Below are 21,444 nucleotides of genomic sequence, written 5' to 3' on the forward strand. Positions count from 1 at the left end.
GATGTAGTTACTGTGGCAGCTGTATGCCGATGCAAGTTAGGTTGGCTTAATTTTGTAATGTAGACATGGCCTCATTCGGAATTTAAGTGGCCTTAATTCGGTTTAGTTTTATATCAATTAAACTAAACCAAATTAAGGCTACTTATGAGTATGTCCGCAGGGGTTTCATGCAGTTTAACTAATCCACTTTAAATTCACACCTTTAGTTAATTTGGATTGATTTTCCTGAGTGTCACTATGTAGCCAAGCCCACAGATTCAACAACTTTTCTCTCCCGCTTTATTCTGTACTGTTACAGTGTCTGGTTTCAGTCAATTACAAATTCACATTGTCCCCATCAAATCATACCTACCATTTGCAGAGCACATTCTGTCTCTGTTCTCCCCCTCCCCAACTGCCTCAACAATCTGCATACAGTCATCAGAGGGAGTGGTGTTCCAGTTTCTTGGCTTTTAGCTCCTTAATATGGGTTTCTGAATCTTAGAAGAGGGGCCAAGTTAACTCCACATAACATGACCATTTAAATAGCTAACCTTTGAAACTTTCCTTTGTTTAATGGAGATCATCTCTGTATGTGGCTGAAATATAGAGAGATACAATACTACTATGTAATACTGCACACAAACATCAAAGAGCTCTGATGACATCTGGTAACCATAAAAGCAAAGCTCAAGTGATTTACGATGTCATTGGAAACCTGACGTGTGTGCAGCTTCATTCAGTTTTCCTGTTGTGTGAGTTATACTTCAAAAGCATACACTGTATAAAATGTCCATTTCCCTGTTACTTTTATAAAATGTTGCTGGAGAAGTATAGGAGGAGAGAATTTTTTTTTTCTTTTTTAAAACATACAGTTTAATTTCAAGACTGTTCTAAAAGGGATTATGACATCAGACATTGTTCATTCAGCCAACCTTTGTTTGATAAACTCCTTGATTTTCAGACTACAGTCTTCTTTGTTAAAAGGTTAGGAAAGCTGTCTTGATTCTTTAATATGGCTGATGCTCAAAAGATTGAATATTGCTTTGCAATGATGCCCTAGCTATGACTTTTGTTTTGTTGTCTGGCAGTTGCTTTTGTAATGGTATGTTATTTAAACATCTGCAGAGATGCTATACATTCATATAAGCTAGAAGCCAAACATCTGTTTTTAAATCCAGGTTTCAAGTCCCTTCCCCTGCCTAATGTTTTCAGGATGTAAAATGAAAAACTTGCAGCTGTCTGTATTAATGTGACTTCTGCATGCTGAATAAGTGCATTTTCATGTTCGAGCAGGTGATGATGAGTTAGCAGCCTTCAATGATGTGTCATGTCCCTCAGTATTGAGCAAGGTGATTAGCTGCAGGCCCAAATTAAAGCCTACAGTCTGCTGGCCCAAGATATAACCCTCAGCCTGCCAACAGCCAGCGGAGAAGGGGCTGCAATAACAGGTGCAAAAGTGTAGTTAAAAAGAAACCTAGTGTATATCTACACTAGTAGCTTTACATCTGTTGCTGCAGTAGTTTGGTGGTTTGGAGTTTTAATGCCACCTGTCCTTTGATTGCGCCAGAGACCACTTAAAAAATCCTTACCTGTCAGGATCACAAAGTAACTTCTGTGTGAACTTTAATGCTTTTTGACCCACAGTTTAATCACCCAATTACTCTCCATTTATGAGTGCATGAGTAGATTGGCCATGAAATCAATGACACCATTCTGAAAAGAGCCTACTTTAAAAAATAATGTTATAATGTGCACAAATTTAAAATAAAGTAGGACCTGTTTGGGTAATATTGGATAGTCACACACCATAGATATGGAGATTTCAGTGTTAAGCGACTCTGTTATGAAACCAGGGCTCTGGACTGACACACACCAGCACAGGCTAACTGTGCTCACTTATTTACATATTTTTGCACCAGCCAGAAATGTGCTTTACGCATTTGAAGAAACAAATAAGAAAAAGTCCCTGCCCTGCAGAGTTTACAATCTAATCTGATGGGCAGCCAGGCAGCAAATAAACAAAAGAAAGGCAGGACACAGTAGCAAAGGACCAGGGTGATATAAATAAGATCACACACTTACTCATTTCTGTGATTTACTTCACCCATTATTCTTTTTCAGAACTAGGCTAGTAGCCAGAGCTGAACCTCTTCAGCATACATGTTGACACCCAAAAGGAACAGGGAACATGGGGCAACATGTGGAGACAATGGCAGAAGTCAAGATGTGGGGGAAGGAAAGACAAATAACAGAATGGGGGTGGAGGGGAAAGGCAAGGAACTTTAAAAAACAAATATTTCAATTTCATGGGTGGGTGTGTGAGGGGGTTGAGGAGATTGTACTTCTGAGTTTCTTTTTGCTACTGATCCAACTAACTGGGATCATAGTTGGTTGGATTGGTTGCCAAAATAATCTTTCAACGAGAGAGAGAGAGCGCGCTCAATCCTCCTGAAATTCTGGAATAACTCCATAGTCCCCTCCCACTCCCCACACATAGTTGGACAGAGCATTGGTATGGGGGGAAATCCCTCAACGGACAAAACTGTAAATTAAACCGCTGTTGACAGGGGGAAGAGGTGTAGATATATATAACGGAAGTATTTTCATTTGAGAGTTGCTGTTCTCTTCTCCCACTCGTCTAGTCGACGGAGAGTATGAGGGTTTTCCTGTTTGAGACATGGCAATGGTGGTTTCCTCAAGGCTTTTAATGTGAGATTAATGCTCTGGAGACAATGCGGTGATAAATGGGTTCCTACAGTTATATCTACATCCTGTTCTCCCTTCCCCCTCCTGCACGTCCACTCACATGCACAGTCCAGGTACTTTTCCAGGTTGTAATGCTTGTTCTTGCACAAAGCAACACTTCTGACTAGTTTCCCCTTGTGATTAAACTGCAGCTCCTTCTTTCAACGTTTATCCAATAAATACTTTAATTTGAGATGCAGAGTGCTTAATTATCAGCTGTTTCCTAGGAAGACGACAAAAATTAAATGGGGACGAGAAAGGCTTATACTTAACAGAGGAGTGGTGCCAGTGAACTGGCTTGTCATCTGTGATGTGATACATTCCAATTCATTATTTTTGCTATTACTGTTCACTTCCAGAAAATAGATCCAGGAGAGTGGCCTCCGTCTTTTTGTTGTTGTTTCATATTATAATGACTAAGCTCTGCGTGTCAGATTATAGCCGGTAATCAGAGCTGTGGGCAGAGAATTGAGTATTTCTTATCTTCTGTAAGAGAATGGCTCCCCTGTGTGAGCTGCAAGTATGCCTTGGCCAAATGCAACCTGTGCATTGATAAAGATTTAAGTATTTGGCTTCTGAAAGGTTTGATACTAAATTAGAGAGGAAACAGAAGATTTGAGTCAAGTTTTTAATAGCTGCACTTGCCACCAGCATGAGTTGTTGTAAATGGTATATTTTTTGCTTGAACATTGATCATGTAGGCTTTTCATTTCTGTATAAATTTTGTTTACAAATTAAATGTGGTTGGAGAGGAGGGGAAGAAGAAACAGTAAGATGGCTCTGTTAACCTAACTGACCCAATGCAATCAAACTGTATTTTTCCGTTTGTGTCAGTGCCTTTCACAGTTTTAAACAGTATATTTTTAGATTGAAAAGGGTGCCTATCATGTTGATGAGTTCAGATTTCATATCATGGCTTCCTTTCCTGCTTTCAGGTTTCTCCCATTCGGCCTTTACATTTGGTATCGAAAGCCACATTAGTCAGTCTAACATCAATGGAACACTAGTGCCGCCTGCTGCCCTCATCTCTATTCTTCAGAAAGGCCTGCAGTATGTGGAGGCTGAGATCAGCATCAATGAAGTAAGTACACTCATTGCCACAAGCGGGAAGTGCACTTTTGCAATTTACAAACGTGCTAGAAGTTGGCATATGAAATCACACATTTTCCGTTGAACTCAACAGATCAGATGAACATGAGACAGCTTCTGAGGTGTCTGGAGATCATTTCATTTTAATACATTTCCCCCCACAGAAGCACCTGAAAAAGCTCTAAGATACTTTCCATTTGCAATTGTATCTTGGAGGATGGATTTTTTTGATGTTACTGGTGCCTAAGTAAAGAAGTTAAATACACAAGGGAGCCTTTTATGTCCTTTAAAAAAAAAAAAAGTGTTTCTGTTTTCTAAACCACAAGCATTCAATGGGGAAAATCTGCATTGTATCTTAAAACTTCGATTGTATACTCTGTTAGCAGAGAAGACTACCAGCAAGTGCTAGGGGCCTGATCCCAAACTCATGGAAGTCAGTGGAAAGATTCCCATTGATTTCAGTGGGCTTTTGGATCAAGCCCTAGAAAGACACAAATGGCCAATGGTGGCCAAATGGTGTGACTGAGCAAGGCACAAAAATCAAGGCATTCCTGAGTTCTAATACTGACTCTACTGTTGAATCCATCAAGCTGCAAGCTCCCAACAAGGTGGACTGTTCAGTAAAACAAAGGGACTAGACAGGAAAGTTCTGCCCTGCCTAACTTAAAAACATGGTGCCACAGCAAAAGGAAATGAGACAAGACAGGTCTTACTATATTACACAATACTCACCATGTATACTTTTAATTAAGTAAGATCTTGATTCTAGATAAATAATAATTTCCCGTGTGCACATCCACTCTCCCACCCCATGCACTTTGAGCAGGCATGGAAAAATCCATTATAATACCCAAGCTAATAAATATTCTTTTAAAACAGGGAGGGGAACATTTTTACCTCTATCAGGTACTATGTGGGTGGTGGGAATCTTTAATATATATTAATTCATATGAAAGCTATCCTCTGTTTTGACTGTAAAATATTTGTGCCTGAGCCACAAGGGTGAGAACAAAAGGACGGGGGAAAGAGGGTGAGGAAGAGCTTGTATTCTGTAAGATAGGGCATGGTTGTATATCACTCATTTTTTGAGGTAAAGTGTTATGTTTATTTTACTCTCTCAATAGAACCAGCAATATTTAGCAGTTATATATATATTTTTTTAATATAAAAGCAATGAGATTAATGCCAGATTACTCATTGATGTATTTGTAATAATAAAACACCCATAGGGATTTGTTCTGATTTTCTGCCACTTAAGATTTTGCAATTAGATGTTGCAAAACATGTTGTAATTGGATCCAGGTGGGTGGACCCTTGCACCTATGGACATCATCATTGACAGTTTGGCCTCTGTGCTGATGCGAGAGTCATTCCAAGTGGATCTTATTCCGGATCGCAGCCCAAATTGGGAAAATGCCCTAAAAATATGTTCATTGTCGCAAGATTTATGGTGCTTTTATACTTTTTTTAAAACACCAATAATCACATTTTTGTATGCTTCACTGTGTTTTAACTTATTCAAACTGAAAACACTAATTATGAATTCTCTTGTCCAATTGTGCTATTTAATTTATTTAATAAGTTTATCTCCAATTTCATGTCCCTTAATATAATTATGCTTTATAATTGCAAATATAATTTTTCCACCTTTATTTTAATGAATTGGTTTTGCACTTCATACTTAAATGCTCACACAAAGACACTGAGTTCTGAAATGATCAATAGAAGACAAAACTTAGAGGGATTTGGAAGCATTTCCTTGCCAATTATGCCATTCAAAGAAGGTTAGAGATAGACCTAAAATGCCTCAGCATTTTCTTTCATGCCAGCAATGATCACCTATTTTTGCTGGTGGTTGTTTTAAAGAGTGGGAGCTTACAATCTAAAAAGGCAACACAAGCAAAAAGTAATAAGAAAGCAACCAATATGCACCTTCTCTAATGTGTGGTGGGAAGAAATGTCTCCTACCCAAGCCAGCATGCCTTCTCTACTGTTTTGTTCCTGCCACGGACACCCCTGCGCTATGGGGAATCCTCAGCTTCTTGCCTGTTACAGCTTGTAAATCCCTTGTCTCCATTCTGGCACAAAATTAGGGACAACGATCTGATTCTAAAATTCTGTGTACAGTAATGGGCCTGAGTTTTATATTCCAACTTTATTTTTTATGCCTGCAGTTCTGCTAGACATATATGTCTAAGTGTCCAACTGCATCAGCAAGTATTTAGTAAGTTCTTAGACATCTACAGTAATGACCATTATTGTGCCCACAATATTCTGCATGCAGAAACAGAGGCCTAGTTAAGACTGTGGTGCTCTTAGCACTAGGGTGACTAGGGGTCCAGTTTTCAACCGGAACACCCCATCGGAAGGGACCCTGGCGGCTCTGGTCAGCACTCCTGACCAGGCCATTAAAAGTCCAGTCAGCGGTGCTGAAGCGCTAAAGCAGGCTAGTTCCTACCTGTCCTGGCTGGCACCACACTGTGCCCTGGAAGCGGCCAGCAGGTCTGGCTCCTAGGCAAGGGGGCCAAGGGGCTCCATGTGCTGCCCCCGCCCTGAGCACTGGCTCCACACTCCCATTCGCCAGTTCCTGGCCAACGGGAGCTGGAGTGGGTGGTGCCTGCGGCCGAAAGCAGTGCATGGAGGTCCTCGCCTAGGACCCGGACCTACTGGCTGCTTCCAGGACATGTGCAGCACGGTGCCAGGACAGGCAAGTAGCCTGCCTTAGTGCCCTGCTACACTGCTGACCGGGAGCCGCCCGAGGTAAGCCCATGCCCCAACCCCCTGCCCCAGCCCAGTGAAAGTGAGTGAGGGTGGGAGGGGAGTGAGCCACTGAGGGAGGGGGAAGGTAGTGAGCGGGGGGTGGGGGGGCCGAGGCTCAGAGAAGGAGCGGGGCTAGAGTATTCGGTTTTGTGCGACTACAAAGTTGGCAACCCTACTTAGCACCGATCCTCCACAGTGAACGTCAATAGGAGCTTTGCCATTGCCTTCAATAAATACAGAATCAAACCCTATGTGCCTTTAGTTAAAAGTTTCATATGCCATGTGTCTCAGTTCAAGGAAGCTGCACCTGTATTTCCCCTCTGTGGTCCAGCAAGGGCACCCATTCTCAGGTTTCTAGCTCCCCAGCTATTCCCTCTCTTGGCTGGAGACCCAAATCTTGCTCCCTTCTGACTGAGCTATTTCCAGGCTGCACAGTTCCCGGCCTTCACTGTCCCAGCATGGACAGGTTGCCCAAGGACACCCGCTCGTTTCTCTTCAGAGACTGATAGTGATTGTGAGCAGATATATGTACTGCAAAGATATAGCTAAGCAAGCCCATTTTATTCTTAAGATAAAAAGCACTTCAGAAAAAACATTTTAAAAACAGTAAAAGAACCTGCATGCATGCTAATGAGTTTACCAGGAATGTATGCCTTCTGGATAGGATTCTGGCAGGATAAGTCCTTCAACCCTCCCACCTTAGGCATTACCTTGGGGTTACAAATTCATAACAGCTTCAGCTCAGAAAAAGCACCCTGTCTTATTGGGCCTCAGTAGGCCAAGTCCTTCCAATCTTCCCTAAGGATTGGGGCCTTCAGTGGACCAGAAATCTTGTTCTTTTGCTGGATCAGGAAAAAGGCCCTGAGTCCGTTTAAACTCAGGTTATTTATCCAAAAGTCTTTTCTTTTTCTGTTGGTCTCTGGAAAATCTGGTTTGAACTAATGCGCGTATCTTGCGAGGAGAAAGGGAAGACGTCGGCTGAAAATGATAGTTCCAACAAGTCCATACTAGCCAGCCAAATTATTATCTTTAGATTTCAGCTTTTAATTTGTTGAGGTAGTGGACGGGTGTTATAAAGTGAGAATTGTTTCCCAGCTACTTCATTTTACCACCTCCCCTACCCAATCTCTCACCACTGTGTAGTGCCATTTTAGAAACCTTCTGCTGATGAGTTACATCTATTTCCAAGAGTCAGACTGGGATGGCTTGCAACCTTGCTTTCGTATTTAAAAAAATTAAATCTCTCCCACTTGTGGTTATGAAGATGACCTTCAACCGAATGTTAACTGATGTAATTATGTTTTTCTCTGAGTCTGCAGGGTGCCTAAAACAATAGCTCAGAGAAGTGTGAACTTTTCCATTAATCTCAATGGTGCAGTATCCCTGAAGTCTAATTATGAAAATATAATTGCCAACATTAACTATTTATCAAAGTGCACACCGAATTTACATACCCTCTCAATTGGACCCCTGTCTGTGTCTCCACATACCTCTTGACCCTTTTATTTTGGAATATAAAATCAAGGGAAACTTTTCTAGCAAGATTTAGATAATTAAGCTTTGCATAACTCAGTTTTCTTTTATAAATTCAAATGCTTATGTGCCTGAATTTACATACCCTCTCAACCAATTATCCATCCACATACGGTATTTCTACATAAGAGAGAGGACTAGTGTTCTGACTTTTTGGTCATATCCAAGTCCTGTAACCTCACGCTACCCATATGTTTGGTTTCTCTTTGATGTTCCCCTCTCTACAGACCTTTCTGCATTGGGGAGATTCTAAGCCTGCAATTTCCCCCCCTGTTTATTTTGTTCCCCAGGATGGTACAGTATTTGACGGCAGGCCCATAGAGTCACTGTCTCTGATCGACGCTGTGATGCCTGACGTGGTACAGACCAGGCAACAGGCGTTCAGAGAGAAACTAGCTCAGCAACAAGCCAGTGCAGCAGCAGCAGCGACGGCAGCAGCAGCAGCCGTGACGGCGACAACGGCAGCAACCACAACAGTTGTTTCCCAGCACAACACACCAAAGAACGGAGAAGCCACTGTGAATGGAGAGGAGAATGGGGCACATGCAATAAGTAAGCAAAAGCACAGCGCCCGTTGTCTGGTGTTCAGGTGGACTTTGGTTTGAATAATGCTCTTGCAGCAGCATAATGTTCACCCAACAGTTGTAATAAGATAGAACTGTGATGGCGTCATTCCCGGAAGCTATTAAAGCATGGGCATAGTCAGAACAGTTCCTATATAAACCTTACATATCGGCGGTGCATGCTACAATGCTGGCATAGTCAGTGTTTTGTCATCTCCCGGTACAAGACTAAACAAGCTTTACCAAACTGCAAGCTCAGCGAGACATCGTAAAATGAAGCAGTGTGCGCCTTCTGCTTTGAGCAGGGTGCCAAAGCTTTGCCCACATTACCAGCGAGCCAGGTGCCTCAAGGTTGCACCCAGTTAAGATCAATGAAACAGACTGCGGCTTCCCTGCTTTAGATTTTCAAAGCTATATAGGGGATTTTGCAGCTCCCATTGAAATTGTGTGGCTAAATCCCTTAGTCAAGTGTAAGTCTCTCAAGCCCCAATTTTAGTATGGAGGTATGGCCTGAAGAGGCTACATATCTTCTCATGCCACCTCCCTCTTGGTCTGAGAAGAGAGCACATTATTGTATTAGAAATGAGGCAAGTCAAAAAAGTCACATCATATATCTCTGCAGTCTGCATTTGGTCTCTGAGCCACGGTTTGTCCATTCCCTGCTTTCTAGCTGCATAACTATTGCAGTGATTTTAAACTGAGGGAGTTTCACTAACAATTGTAGCCTTTTCTTGGGGCACCCAAGAAGCAGTCATACAGCACGCCAGGTGGCCGTTCTGGCTTTCTCTGTATTGGGGAGTGGTAATACCTGGTACTGTGCTCTCCAATAAAATTTCACAAAGGGATTGAGGAGGCCAAATTAGGGCTGTATCAACCAACAGGGCATGGGTTAGCATGCAGCAAATTTGGGGGTTAGTTTTGGATAAGCAGCTGGCCAGACAGACAGTAAAAAGAACAGCAACAGTTTGGGAGGGGAGAAGGTCCCTGAGGAGCAGCTGGCCAGATGGCATGTGTTTAGCAACTGCTGTGTGCCAGCTGCTCATTCTGAGGGAAGAGCTGAGGCCTGAAAGTTAAGAAGACGTAGGCTATGGGGAGACCCTGCAGAGCAACCTGGGGACAGCTGGCTCTGTGAAACAAGTGCTTGCACCACCTTGGGATGCTGCAAACTTGCTCTCTCCGAGCCATTCACAATATGCCATCTTCAGAACTGAAGGTGTAAGAAGACATGGGGGAGAGGCACACAAAACTTTAGGATCCCTGTGTAATTGATCTGGCCCTGTCAGCCATACATGACCTGTTCAAACAAGAAACACTGAGAGAGAAAACTCAGGACTCCTGCATCCAAGTTACTGTAATTACAGGCCACCACGAGAAATAAAGATTTTATAATGAGATTCTAGCTGGCAATTTTGTATTAGAGGCTAAATAATGCTCCTACCATTGTATTTGTCTCTGTAGCGATAATGGTAACCAAAAAACCAAATTCTTCAAGTGCAGTGATGAGAGGGTCACAATCTTTGTTGCTTATATAGGCCAAGCTGTACACCCAGCCAGGCGACTCACCCCTCATCCCATTTGGACACTCAGAATGTAAGGCGGGTGGGGGACTATGTTCTGCTTTGGCAGTGAATGCGAGGCCACTTGCCTTCCTCCCCCGTGGTTGCTGCTCCTAACTCTGCTGCAGTCTGTGTTTAGACTGAGGCAGACACTGCTTCACTAATAATACTTAGAGTTTTTTCAAGATTTTCTTCACAACCGTGAGCATTAGAAACATCATATTTTTAAATGAAAACTGGGATTCTGATGTCAGCACATGACTCTCAAACCTAGGGCCCTAAGCACATACTTGTTGTGTTTATGCCTTAATGTCATCCTGTTCATGGGTGTACCTGAACCACACTGAAAAGCAGGCAAGCCTGAGGAGCCTAGCAGGGTGGAATACGTTCATACTTTGAACAGCTGCACAGGTTCCTAAGAATGGCATCCCATTTTATCCTCCCAAGTGGGTGGAGTTCAGGAAAATAGCACTGCTTTTTGCTTATTTTTACCCCAATTTGAACTCTGAATGGGACACAGACAAAATGAACCATCATCATACCGCCGCTGCTTTCCACCAACAAAATACCCGTTGGCTTAGACCAGGGGTGGGCAAACTATGGCCCGGGGGCTGCATCCAGCCCCCAGATGTTTTAATCCGGCCCTCAAACTCCCACTGGAGAGCAGGGTCTGGGGCTTGCCCTGCTCTGGCGCTCCAGCCAGAGGAGTGGGGTCAGAGGCTTGCCCTGCTCCGCGCGGCTTCCGGAAGCAGCGGCATGTCCCCGCTCTGGCTCCTATGCATAGGGGCAGCCAGGGGATTCCACAAACTGGCCCTGCCCCAAGTGGTGCCCCGCAGCTCCCATTGGCCAGGAACTGTGACCAATTGGAGCGGCAGGGCGGCGCCTGCGGACAGGGCAGCATGCAGAGCCGCCTGGCTGCACCTCCGTGTAGGAACCGGAGGGGGGATATGCTGCTGCTTCTGGGAGCTGCTTGAGGTAAGCACTGCCCAGAGCCTGCACCCCTGAGCCCCACACCCCAACCCCCTTCCCCAGTCCTGATTCCCCTCCTATACTCCGAACCCATCAGTCCCAACCTGGAGCACCCTCCTGCACTCCCAACCCCTCATCCCCAGCCCCACCCCAGAGCCCGCACTTCTAGCCGGAGCCCTCACCCCTTCCCACACCCCACACCCCAATTTCGTGAGCATTCATGGCCCGCAATACAATTTCCATACCCTGATGTAGCCCTCAGACAAAAAAGTTTGCCCACCTCTGGCCTAGATGAATATGTGCTGTACTGGCAACCAGGAGAAAATGGGTTCTAGGCTAATTTCTTCTCCTAATTGATTTTGGTAGTGCTTTGCCTTTCACAAACCTTAGTAGTTAGTGAGCCTTATGGGTTCCACACACACAGCGTAGAGAACACAGATCTATAATACGACAGACCAAATCTCAGCCACTTAGCCATGCTGTCTCTCAGAGAGAGTCTGACAAATATTTGCTCTTGGCTCTGTTTTCTATAAAAAGGGGCTACTCCTCCATATGCGACATCTTTAACCTACTTTAACCAACTATTTCAGTGTTAGTGGCTGGTGTACAGAAGGTTGTGCTGCAATGCTGAACATTTGGGGTTAAAATCCTGCTGATGACACGTGATGGTTGTTACAGTTACACATAATATAATTTGGGTTTTGGGGGGTGGCTTGTTTTTCTTTAATAAACAAAAACAAAAACAAAAGAAAGCTCTTTCAATTGCAAAGCCAAGCACTCAAAAGTTAGAAAGCCAGATTTATCGTCACCCATCCAACTTTAATTCAGCACCCATGTGCATTATGATACACCCTTCAATTATATGATCTGAAACTGTTTTGTCCCTGGACGCTTGCCTCAGTGTAAAGCATGGACATTGCTCAGAGAATGGTCTGTAACAAAAACTCACAGAGCACTTATGTTCTGATATTTCTTTTTTCTACAGATAATCATTCAAAGCCAATGGAAATTGACGGGGATGTTGAAATACCTCCTAACAAAGCAACAGTCCTTCGGGGCCATGAATCAGAGGTGTTCATCTGTGCCTGGAACCCTGTCAGTGACCTACTAGCGTCTGGGTAAGACAATGACTGAAACCACTTTCCAGATGTATAAAATACCATCTGTTACAATTAAGATTTATTTAGAGATGCAAAAACATGAGACCACTAGAGTCTGACGGACCACTTCTACAGTTTCTCTCGCTAGAAGGGTATCAATACATGGTTTGAAAGAGTTGGGAGGTGATCCAGCACTTCAAACGTTTGCAGAGTTAATATGTACTGGGTTTGAGGCCACTCTACCTTTGTGCGTGCCATGTGGCTTACTTTATTGTAGTACATTTTAAAGATGTCTTTGGAAAATTCTCACTGGGCTCATATTCACTTTTATTACACAAGCATGAGCACTCTCACTACTCAGAAAAGCTCTTTGTTCATCCAGGCTTCAAGTGGGGGGAAAAGAACCAAGACCCTTTGAAGTAAGACTCTGTGTAAGATCCATATGCTGACAAGACCCTGGCAGCTGTTGCCAAAATCCTTATTTATCCACACTCAGTACTCAATAATGTATGCCAAACTGAAGAAACGTGGGCACTTTTGGAAAATTGGCATAGAGAAGACGTTGGAGGCAAATCTGCATGAAAGATTCCTATCCCAGAATATTAGAAAACAGAATTGATGCCTTCTTCCCCTCTGCACTCAAAGACAGAGGAAATCTGTAATCTGCAGGAAGCAGAATTTCAGGAGGATCAGAGCTTTCCTCTTTTGAGTCCTTGCAATCATAAAACATGAGAACAAGGGACTAGAAGGGAAAAAAATAAATACATGTATTAACTTGATTTCAGAAAACTAAATATGAGGCTGGGAGAAACTAAACAAAATACATATATATGGCAGTGCAGATAGAAACCAGCCAGTTCAGAAGGTATGAAGTTTGAGGAATCCATAGAAAATCCTTCTTTCCTAAAGAATTCAAGATCTCAGCCTTAACAATTCTTGACAGCTTATCTACTTACAGATTATAGGAGTAAGCTATACTGCTATAAGCATTGGTATAGCTGTGTCCATGCTATACGGTTTTACTGATTTAACTATGTTGGTTTCTAAACTGATACAGTTATAGAAGTACAAGCACTGTGTGTAGACCAGCCCCTCATATTTAGATTCTACCAAGTTCTTGGTACTTAGATTGTAAGCTCCTTGGGGTGGAGGTTGTCTTTTTGTTATGTTTTTGTACAGCACTTATAACAGACACTACAACAATACAAATAATACACTATAGTAATAACAATTAAGGAGGGTGCCCATATAAGGTGTTCGCAGCACTCTCCCTAGTCTGCCTCCTCCGCACACTCACCTTCCAAAACTTCAGTTATCAACGTAGGGGTAAGATCTCAGGTCTAGCAAGGACCAACCCAGACCTGTGTTATTATTCCACTCAGTATACCGCCCCCCAGCGTATAGTTTAGAGGTGCAGAAAAGGAGACTTGCTCAATGTCAAAAATACTTGATTGGTATTGAGGAACCAGAGTATTCCCAGAGAAAACGGAATGGATATTTTCAAGAAACAAGAGTTTCTTTTTTGGTTTGGTTTTAGCGAGGCCAGTGAAGCAGTGAAGTACATAGAATGTTACTTACCTAAAGCTATCAACCTCACAACATTAAATGAACCTGAATTAAAATTCTTCAGAAATATTGTGATAGTACCTCAATATTTACCTAAATGCTGTGGGTAACCATGAGTAACATTAAGTTAAACCATGATCTAACAGTGCATGTTTGAAGAGAGGAAAAACCTAGGATTAAGGTGCAACTATTAGAATTTAAATTAACCTTAGAAAATTATTGTTTTGGTAGATGGCTATCTACCAAACATAAATGCTCTCTTACTGGTAAATTTACCCAGAGTGGCATCTATTTGATTTCTGTGGCAATCTTTGGATGTTAATGGAGTTGTACTGATTCATTTAGGGAAATCAGTCCAGGGTAAGGGTAGTATGGATTAATTCCAAGTATAGATGTTCTATATGTGTTAAGTACTGTTGTAACATAGAAACCTACAATTGTACACAGTTGGTATTAAGTATTTTCAAATGGGGAAACAGATGAGAATTTTAAATGCATAGTTTCCTGGGCTTAAGATATCAAAGTTAAAAGTCTTCATATAAAACTGGGGCTGGCTGCTTTAAATATATAATTTGGTATAGTCAGGATCTTAGACACCCAATAAAAAGATCTAAACATTCCTAAACTTCTAGTTTTGAAATAATATAGAATGTTGCTTACTGCAGGAAAAGCATCTCTTGAGTTCCAGGCTTGCAAATTAAGGAAAATGTGTATGGACAAGTTGTTTGAGGCTTAAACTCAGAAGGCGCTGACATCCTTTTAAATGAAAGATTCCCATTTCATCTATTTGAAATCACAAGGAATTCAGTTAGAAGATAAATGCTAGTAATACAATTGGGATGAAGTGAAAAAATAGTGTTTTACTCAATCTGTGCTCCACAGGCTAGTAAAACCAATTCCTTTTTTTAATAAATTTTGTCACTGATTTTTGAAGCACATAATCATATACATGGATAACTTGCAAATACGATCAAATAATACTGAGACATACTTACTAATAGCAATAATATAGGGCATATAAGTAATTTAGATTTCTAATTTAAAAATACAATTTTAGCCTACACAAGAAATAGTAAAAAGAAAAGGAGTCCTTGTGGCACCTTAGAGACTAACCAATTTATTTGAGCATGAGCTTTCGTGAGAGTGAATTTGTGTGGGGGGGTGGAGGGTGAGAAAACCTGGATTTGTGCTGGAAATTAATTTGTGTGGGGGGGTGGAGGGTGAGAAAACCTGGATTTGTGCTGGAAATGGCCTAACCTGATGCTCACTTTAGATAAGCTATTACCAGCAGGACAGTGGGGTGGGAGGAGGTATTGTTTCATATTCTCTGTGTATATATAAAGTCTGCTGCAGTTTCCACGGTATGCATCTGATGAAGTGAGCTGTAGCTCACGAAAGCTCATGCTCAAATAAATTGGTTAGTCTCTAAGGTGCCACAAGGACTCCTTTTCTTTTTGCGAATACAGACTAACACGGCTGTTACTCTGAAACAAGAAATAGTACATCTCCGTTCAGCCAGCATTCAGGTACTATAGTGATGAGTGCAGTATTAAAAATTTAGGTGAGATAACTGGTATATAACACATGGAAATAATAATACCAGGCTGTAGAACTATGTATCTGATGGTTTGAGTCTGACAATGTGCCATTGCACAAAAAGTATGGCTCAGCAATTAGGATACACTGTCTTCAGCACAATGATGCAATTTGTCATGAATGGGTAAGAGCTATGCTATAGGGTACTATTAAATATGAGGCAAGACATTTCCCCAGACTACTGTACAATAGTAGTGCACTTTCTCTTTCACAGTTTCATCTTTCTAAAGAAGATCATTCAGGTAATTCAACGTGCCAATACAGAACTGTTGGGGTCTAAAATAACTCATTTTTTTCTGGTATACTTGTTTTGTTCACGAGGGGTGATTTTACTATCAGTACGTAGCAGAACTTTGCCAGTATAGCTGCATCCACACTAGGAGCCCTTTGCCAGCATAGTAGATGAGTAGTCCTATACTGTAAAGCACTCCTAAGATAGACTTGGCCATATTTAGATTTGGGATAGGGACAGTCTCTTGTTCTGTGTTGTATAGCATCTCCTGGGCCATGACTGGGGCTCCTAAACACTATAGCAATATTACTACTACTAAACTTTTTACAGAAGGTGGGGGCATTTTGCAGAAGACAGTATTTTAAAAATAACGAGGGCTTTCAAGCGATTAAAAAAATTAATCGCATGATTAAAAAAACCATTTTTATATTTATTTTTGATTACAAGTATTTGCACTGTAAAAAAATAAAATAAATAGTATTTTTCAATTCACCTAATACAAGTACTGTAGTGCAATCTCTTTATCATGAAAGTTGAACTTACAAATGTAGAATTATGTACAAAAAAACCTGCATTCAAAAATAAAACAATGTAAAAGTTTAGAGCCTGCAAATTCACTCAGTCCTACTTCTTGTTCAGCCAATCACTCAGACAAACTCATTTGTTTACATTTGCAGGAGATAAACGCTTCCTGCTTCTTGTTTACAATGTCACCTGAAAGTGAGAACAGGCGTTCTCATGGCACTTTTGTAGCCGTCACTGCAAGTTATTTATGTGCCAGATATGCTAAACATTTGTATGTTCCTTTGTGCTTCGGCCACCATTCCAGAGGACATGCTTCTATGCTGGTGACGCTCGTTAAAAAAATAATGCATTAATTAAATATTGACTGACAGTTTGGGAGAGAATAGTATATCTCCTGCTCTATTTTACCCACATTCTGCCATGTATTTCATATTATATCAGTCTCAGATGATGACCGAGCACATGTTGTTCGTTTTAAGAACACTTTCAAGCAGATTTCACAAAATGCAAAGAAGGTACCAATGTGAGATTTCTAAGGATAGATACAGCACTCAACCCAAAATTTAAGAATCTGAAGTGCCTTCCAAAATCTGAGAGGGACTAGGTATGGAGCATGCTTTCAGGAGTCTTAAAAGAGCAACACTCCGATGCAGAAACTACAGAACCCAACCACCAAAAAAGAAAACCAACCTTCTGCTGGTGGCATCTGACTCAGATAATGAAAATGAACATGCGTCAGTCCGCACTTTCTTTGGATTGTTATCGAGCAGAACCTGTCATCAGCATGGATGCATGTCCTCTGGAATGGTGACCGAAGCACAAAGGGACATACAAATGTTTAGCATATCTGGCACATAAATACCTTGCAGTGACGGCTACAAAAGTCTGCCCAAGGACAGATAATTGCATGATCAGGGCATTAGGACCAGCTACAACAAAGTTTATAACAGGCAGCTGAGAGTGGGGACAAGGAAAATAGGGAGAGGCACATGTGGTTACATACTAGCTATTGGGCAATGTAACTGTGATTGTTAGTTATTCCTAAGTATGATTCAGGACATTTTTTGATTGTTTGTGAGTTACCAATTCATTTTCACACTTGATTTTCACTTTTACAAAAAAAGTTATATCTGGTTATTTATTTATTTTTTCTGTCTTTATTTATTCACATTTTTACTAAACAGCAGTAAGGGAGCGTCCATCCAATGATCGGGGGACCCTGGCCAATATGTTAAAAATAAACGAATAAGGAATCTAACCTGTCAATTACTACAAGTCAAATTAAATCAGATAAGTCAGCTACAATACAACAAAAATTATCCCAAAACTTGCATCTGAAGAAGAGCAATAACAAAATCTGAAGGGGTTGGGCAAAACAATTAAAAAGCCAATTTCTTCATACATCTAGAGCTATTTTAATACAATCCTGACAGCCGTGGAATGGGGATTTTATTTGCCCTATAATTAAAATTCTGGAGAGATCCTCTTCCCTGATTTATAACGGGGACTGGAATTAAACATGCAATTTTAAAAAAAGAAAAGAAAAAGAAAAGACAATCTTTCAGAACTAAGCTTCCCTAAAGTCTGGCAATACTCCACCCAAGAGAAAAACAGTACAGTACTCATATTACTCAAGTGTTCAGGACTTGCATGCTGGAATCAACTTCTCGACAGTTAAGGAGATTAAATATCTTCCCAAATCGTGCTTGAACCATGGTCCTCTAATAATGCAGGGTTCACTGAATCATTCAGCAGAAATAGTGATACTTTTCCTGTTCTCCCAGCAACAAAAGGGAAGACACACAAATACCCCTGCCACACACTGATAGGCCTATGGAGCTACTCTGCAGGGACACATAATAGCTTATATAGTGGGGGAACAGAATAGAAAAACAAAATTAAAATACTGGAAAATATAATTGTCCAAGCAGAGCCTGAATACTGAATAAATAAAACCATTGAAAGTGAAAGTACAGCTCTTCTAGAATTAGCAAATAGGAAACTGAGTTTGATAGCAATATTGCTGAAAAATTGATTTCAAACATTGGTACAAACTGGGTTATTATAATTAGGACAATGTTAGCTCTGAATCTTACATAATGGAGAAGCCAACAGGAGCATTGAGGCAATTTCCCAGTTAGTTTGCATGTTAAGCCATTATCCAACTCTTATTAATAAAAGATTTATATCCTATAAACAATTATAAAGCATCAGAACTAAAAATGATTCTTCGCTTTTAAACTTCATTAAGTAATCTAGCCAATCTTCCTAAACTTGATTCTCTATTTTCAGTGTCTCTGTAGACATGAGAAGTTACATTAGAAGTTCTTGCCACAGCAATCTCAGTTCTTCCTGGGGGCAAAACTCCTGACCCAAAAATTTTACTAGTCATTAATAGAAACAAAAAATGCAGAGGCGACAGCTGGAAATGTTCTGTTCTGTCTGTCAGTGGTCCAGTCTGATAGGGCCCGATGGCAGGGCCCTAACATGGCCATGTGGTGAATTAGGAGTGAAACACAGATAGCCCTTCTATGTAAATCAAATTTTAAACAAAATGTGAATCTATAGACTAATTGCATTTGTAAACACTGATCTAGAAATCAGGGCCAAAGAATAATGAAAAAAAAATGATTAATATAGCAATTGACCTTCATCATTCAGATTTCAAACTAGCTAGATCAATATTGGTCACTTGGGACGTTTTTTGAACTTAATTTGGTACTTTATTCTTTTTTAAAAAAAAAATGTTGAAAACATTTTAGTTATCAACTCCAAGAAAGCATTCAGTTCAGTTGGGTGGGATTTTCTTTTCAATGTACTTAAAAGCATGGGTTTTGAAGAGAAGAATTTTATCTCAAGAATTCGGTCATGAAAGAGATGTACTTTTTTTCCCCCGTAGCAATATATCTCCTAAACTTCATGATTAAAAAGATGCCCTAAAACATGAGGTACAGACTGGAGATATATGCAATAAAAATTACTTTACATGTCTGAATTCCTGAAAGTATAAGAAATCTTCTAATTCTATATCAAATTCTACTTTCTGCATATAAATGCAAGTAACCCAGTGGATAAATACGAGCAATTCTTTGTGCAAACTGATTGCAAAAAGGACAAGTCCCAATAAACTGAAAGAGGTATCTCTACTATCTTCTTGTAAATTGATTTCCAACCTCAGAGACTTTCTCCCACTGGAAGATAGTCTCATGTAAATCCAATGCAAATATGAGGATTAGTATAGAGTATGACTTCCTCTCCATGCTTTTCTCAAGATAGAGGGTCAAGACTTCAAACTTCAGGAAAATGACCAAATTAGATAAGACTCAATCCATCCAATGGATCTTTTACACCTTACTTTGGTCTCTAGCAAATGAGTGTCCCTAGCTTGCTGTCCATCCCGCACCAAGGAACAATACATTATTATGTCAATAGCTATTTTACTGCTGCAATTTATGGAACAGATCACCAGGTCTGTCCAAGTTGCACTCAGCATAGCACCTTGCAGACAGCAGAGAGAGAAAAGTGGAGCTAAACCACCTTTTTGCTCCCCTAATTCTGGGACTGATTTGGGGCTTGCTTGCATTGAATCCCATTAGAGCAAATGGACCATTCTGCCAGCCAGGCATCACTGGAACACAGCATGCTCCTGCCCCAATCTATACCTTGGAATGCCCTTATAGAGGGGGGAGGAATGAGTGGCATAGAGTAGCTGTGCTGGGGTTCTAATATCACCAAATTTCCGCTGTATGACAAGGGAATTTCCAAATGCTGCTTTAAGTCAGCTTTAAGTCCCCTTTCTGCCACTGCAGTGGCCCGTAAAGGGAAATTAGCCTGGACTGAGGAGCTGACCGCCTGTATGCATTGGCTTTTTATTCAGGTTTTCACAAATTGTTACTTGTTTGTTATATAACTTTTGCAAGATTTTGTGTGATATAAGCCCGTGGGCTGCAAAATATTGAGGGCAAGAGAGTGTCTTGCTTGCAAAATGCTTTGGAAAAAACATTGGTGAAATGAGAAGCTGATTCAAAAAAAGCTTTCTTTACTTTTAGTTTAAGAACTTGAATGAGGATTATTCTCATTAAAAACATAAAAGATCCCAAATAAATGAATCAGGGTGCAGGGTGGGGGAGTTGAAGAGCAGAGGAACTCACCACTTGTGGCTCTTTTTTTTTTTTTTTTTAAGCCTACAGTGTTCTCTCAGTGTAACCAGAGATTTCTACCTGCTATGTAAGATCATCTCATTACAAAGTGTTCATCTCAGTGTGTTTGTTTTTGTAGATCTGGAGACTCAACTGCCAGAATATGGAATCTCAATGAAAATAGCAATGGTGGTTCCACTCAGCTAGTTTTGAGGCACTGTATAAGAGAAGGAGGACATGATGTGCCCAGCAATAAGGATGTGACTTCATTGGACTGGAATGTGAGTTAACTTCTTGGGCCATTCGCAGTTTTTAACTGAATAAACTTAATTCAGATGCAATCATAGTTACTATGCCTTTATAGTTAAGGTGGTCAGAACTTCTTCCCTACCCTAGTAACGTCCTTCTTGTTTTCAGAAACTCATAATAGACTAAACTTTCATCTGTCATGCTGAAATTTTCTAAGGCTGTTGATTTTCCTTAGGCTTAATAATTAGAGTGTTTGTATATTTATTTTGGGGATTGTGAGTAAAAATGGCTCAACTGTTTTTAAGGATGAGGGAATAAAAAGGGAAATGTCAGTGGGACTCCATATCAGCACAAGATCCCAGCTTGATCTGTTGGTTAATCATGACTATTATTATTGTGCCCCAGTGTGAGCTAGGAGTGCTGCAGAAGAAAAGGGTAAGGCCCTTGCCCAAACAGCTTGCCATCTAAATTGGAGACTTGACATAATGAATGAAGGTGATGCATAGTAGAGGAAGGTCAGGGAGTTCAACATGGTTAAGAAAGAAGACAAAGATGAAAGGTAGTGAGTGTTCTTGATTCCTTTGCTGTGGGCTCTGTGGCGAAGGGGAATTTTCAGGAAGGATTTAAATAAAGAGATGGTGGTGACCTGATATACCAGTATAAGGAAATAGAGAATTCAATGCATGGGGGAAGCATGAAAACAGGCTCAGAGACAATTATGAGAGAAGTAGGAGAAATGAATAGGAAGGGGCCTCCTTCAATGGGCAATCATCTTATTTAATTTCCAGACCTATTGTGATGCCAATATTTATCCTGAAGTTTATTCTAGTATTTATGTAA

General features: G+C 40.9%; 1 protein-coding gene across 3 annotated transcripts in view; it reads left to right on the forward strand.

The window, feature by feature from the left end:
* Window positions 1-21,444, forward strand: part of TBL1X (transducin beta like 1 X-linked) — a 253,238-nt gene that overhangs the window by 214,367 nt on the left and 17,427 nt on the right. For all 3 annotated transcript variants that reach the window (XM_077815487.1, XM_077815494.1, XM_077815503.1), the window contains 4 exons: window positions 3,663-3,808; window positions 8,400-8,661; window positions 12,183-12,315; window positions 20,495-20,636. In XM_077815487.1, coding sequence (XP_077671613.1) covers window positions 3,663-3,808; window positions 8,400-8,661; window positions 12,183-12,315; window positions 20,495-20,636 — 683 coding nt within the window. The remainder of the gene's footprint in view (window positions 1-3,662; window positions 3,809-8,399; window positions 8,662-12,182; window positions 12,316-20,494; window positions 20,637-21,444) is intronic.

The sequence above is a fragment of the Eretmochelys imbricata genome, chromosome 1, assembly GCF_965152235.1.
Source record: "Eretmochelys imbricata isolate rEreImb1 chromosome 1, rEreImb1.hap1, whole genome shotgun sequence".
Taxonomy (NCBI): Eukaryota; Metazoa; Chordata; order Testudines; family Cheloniidae; genus Eretmochelys; species Eretmochelys imbricata.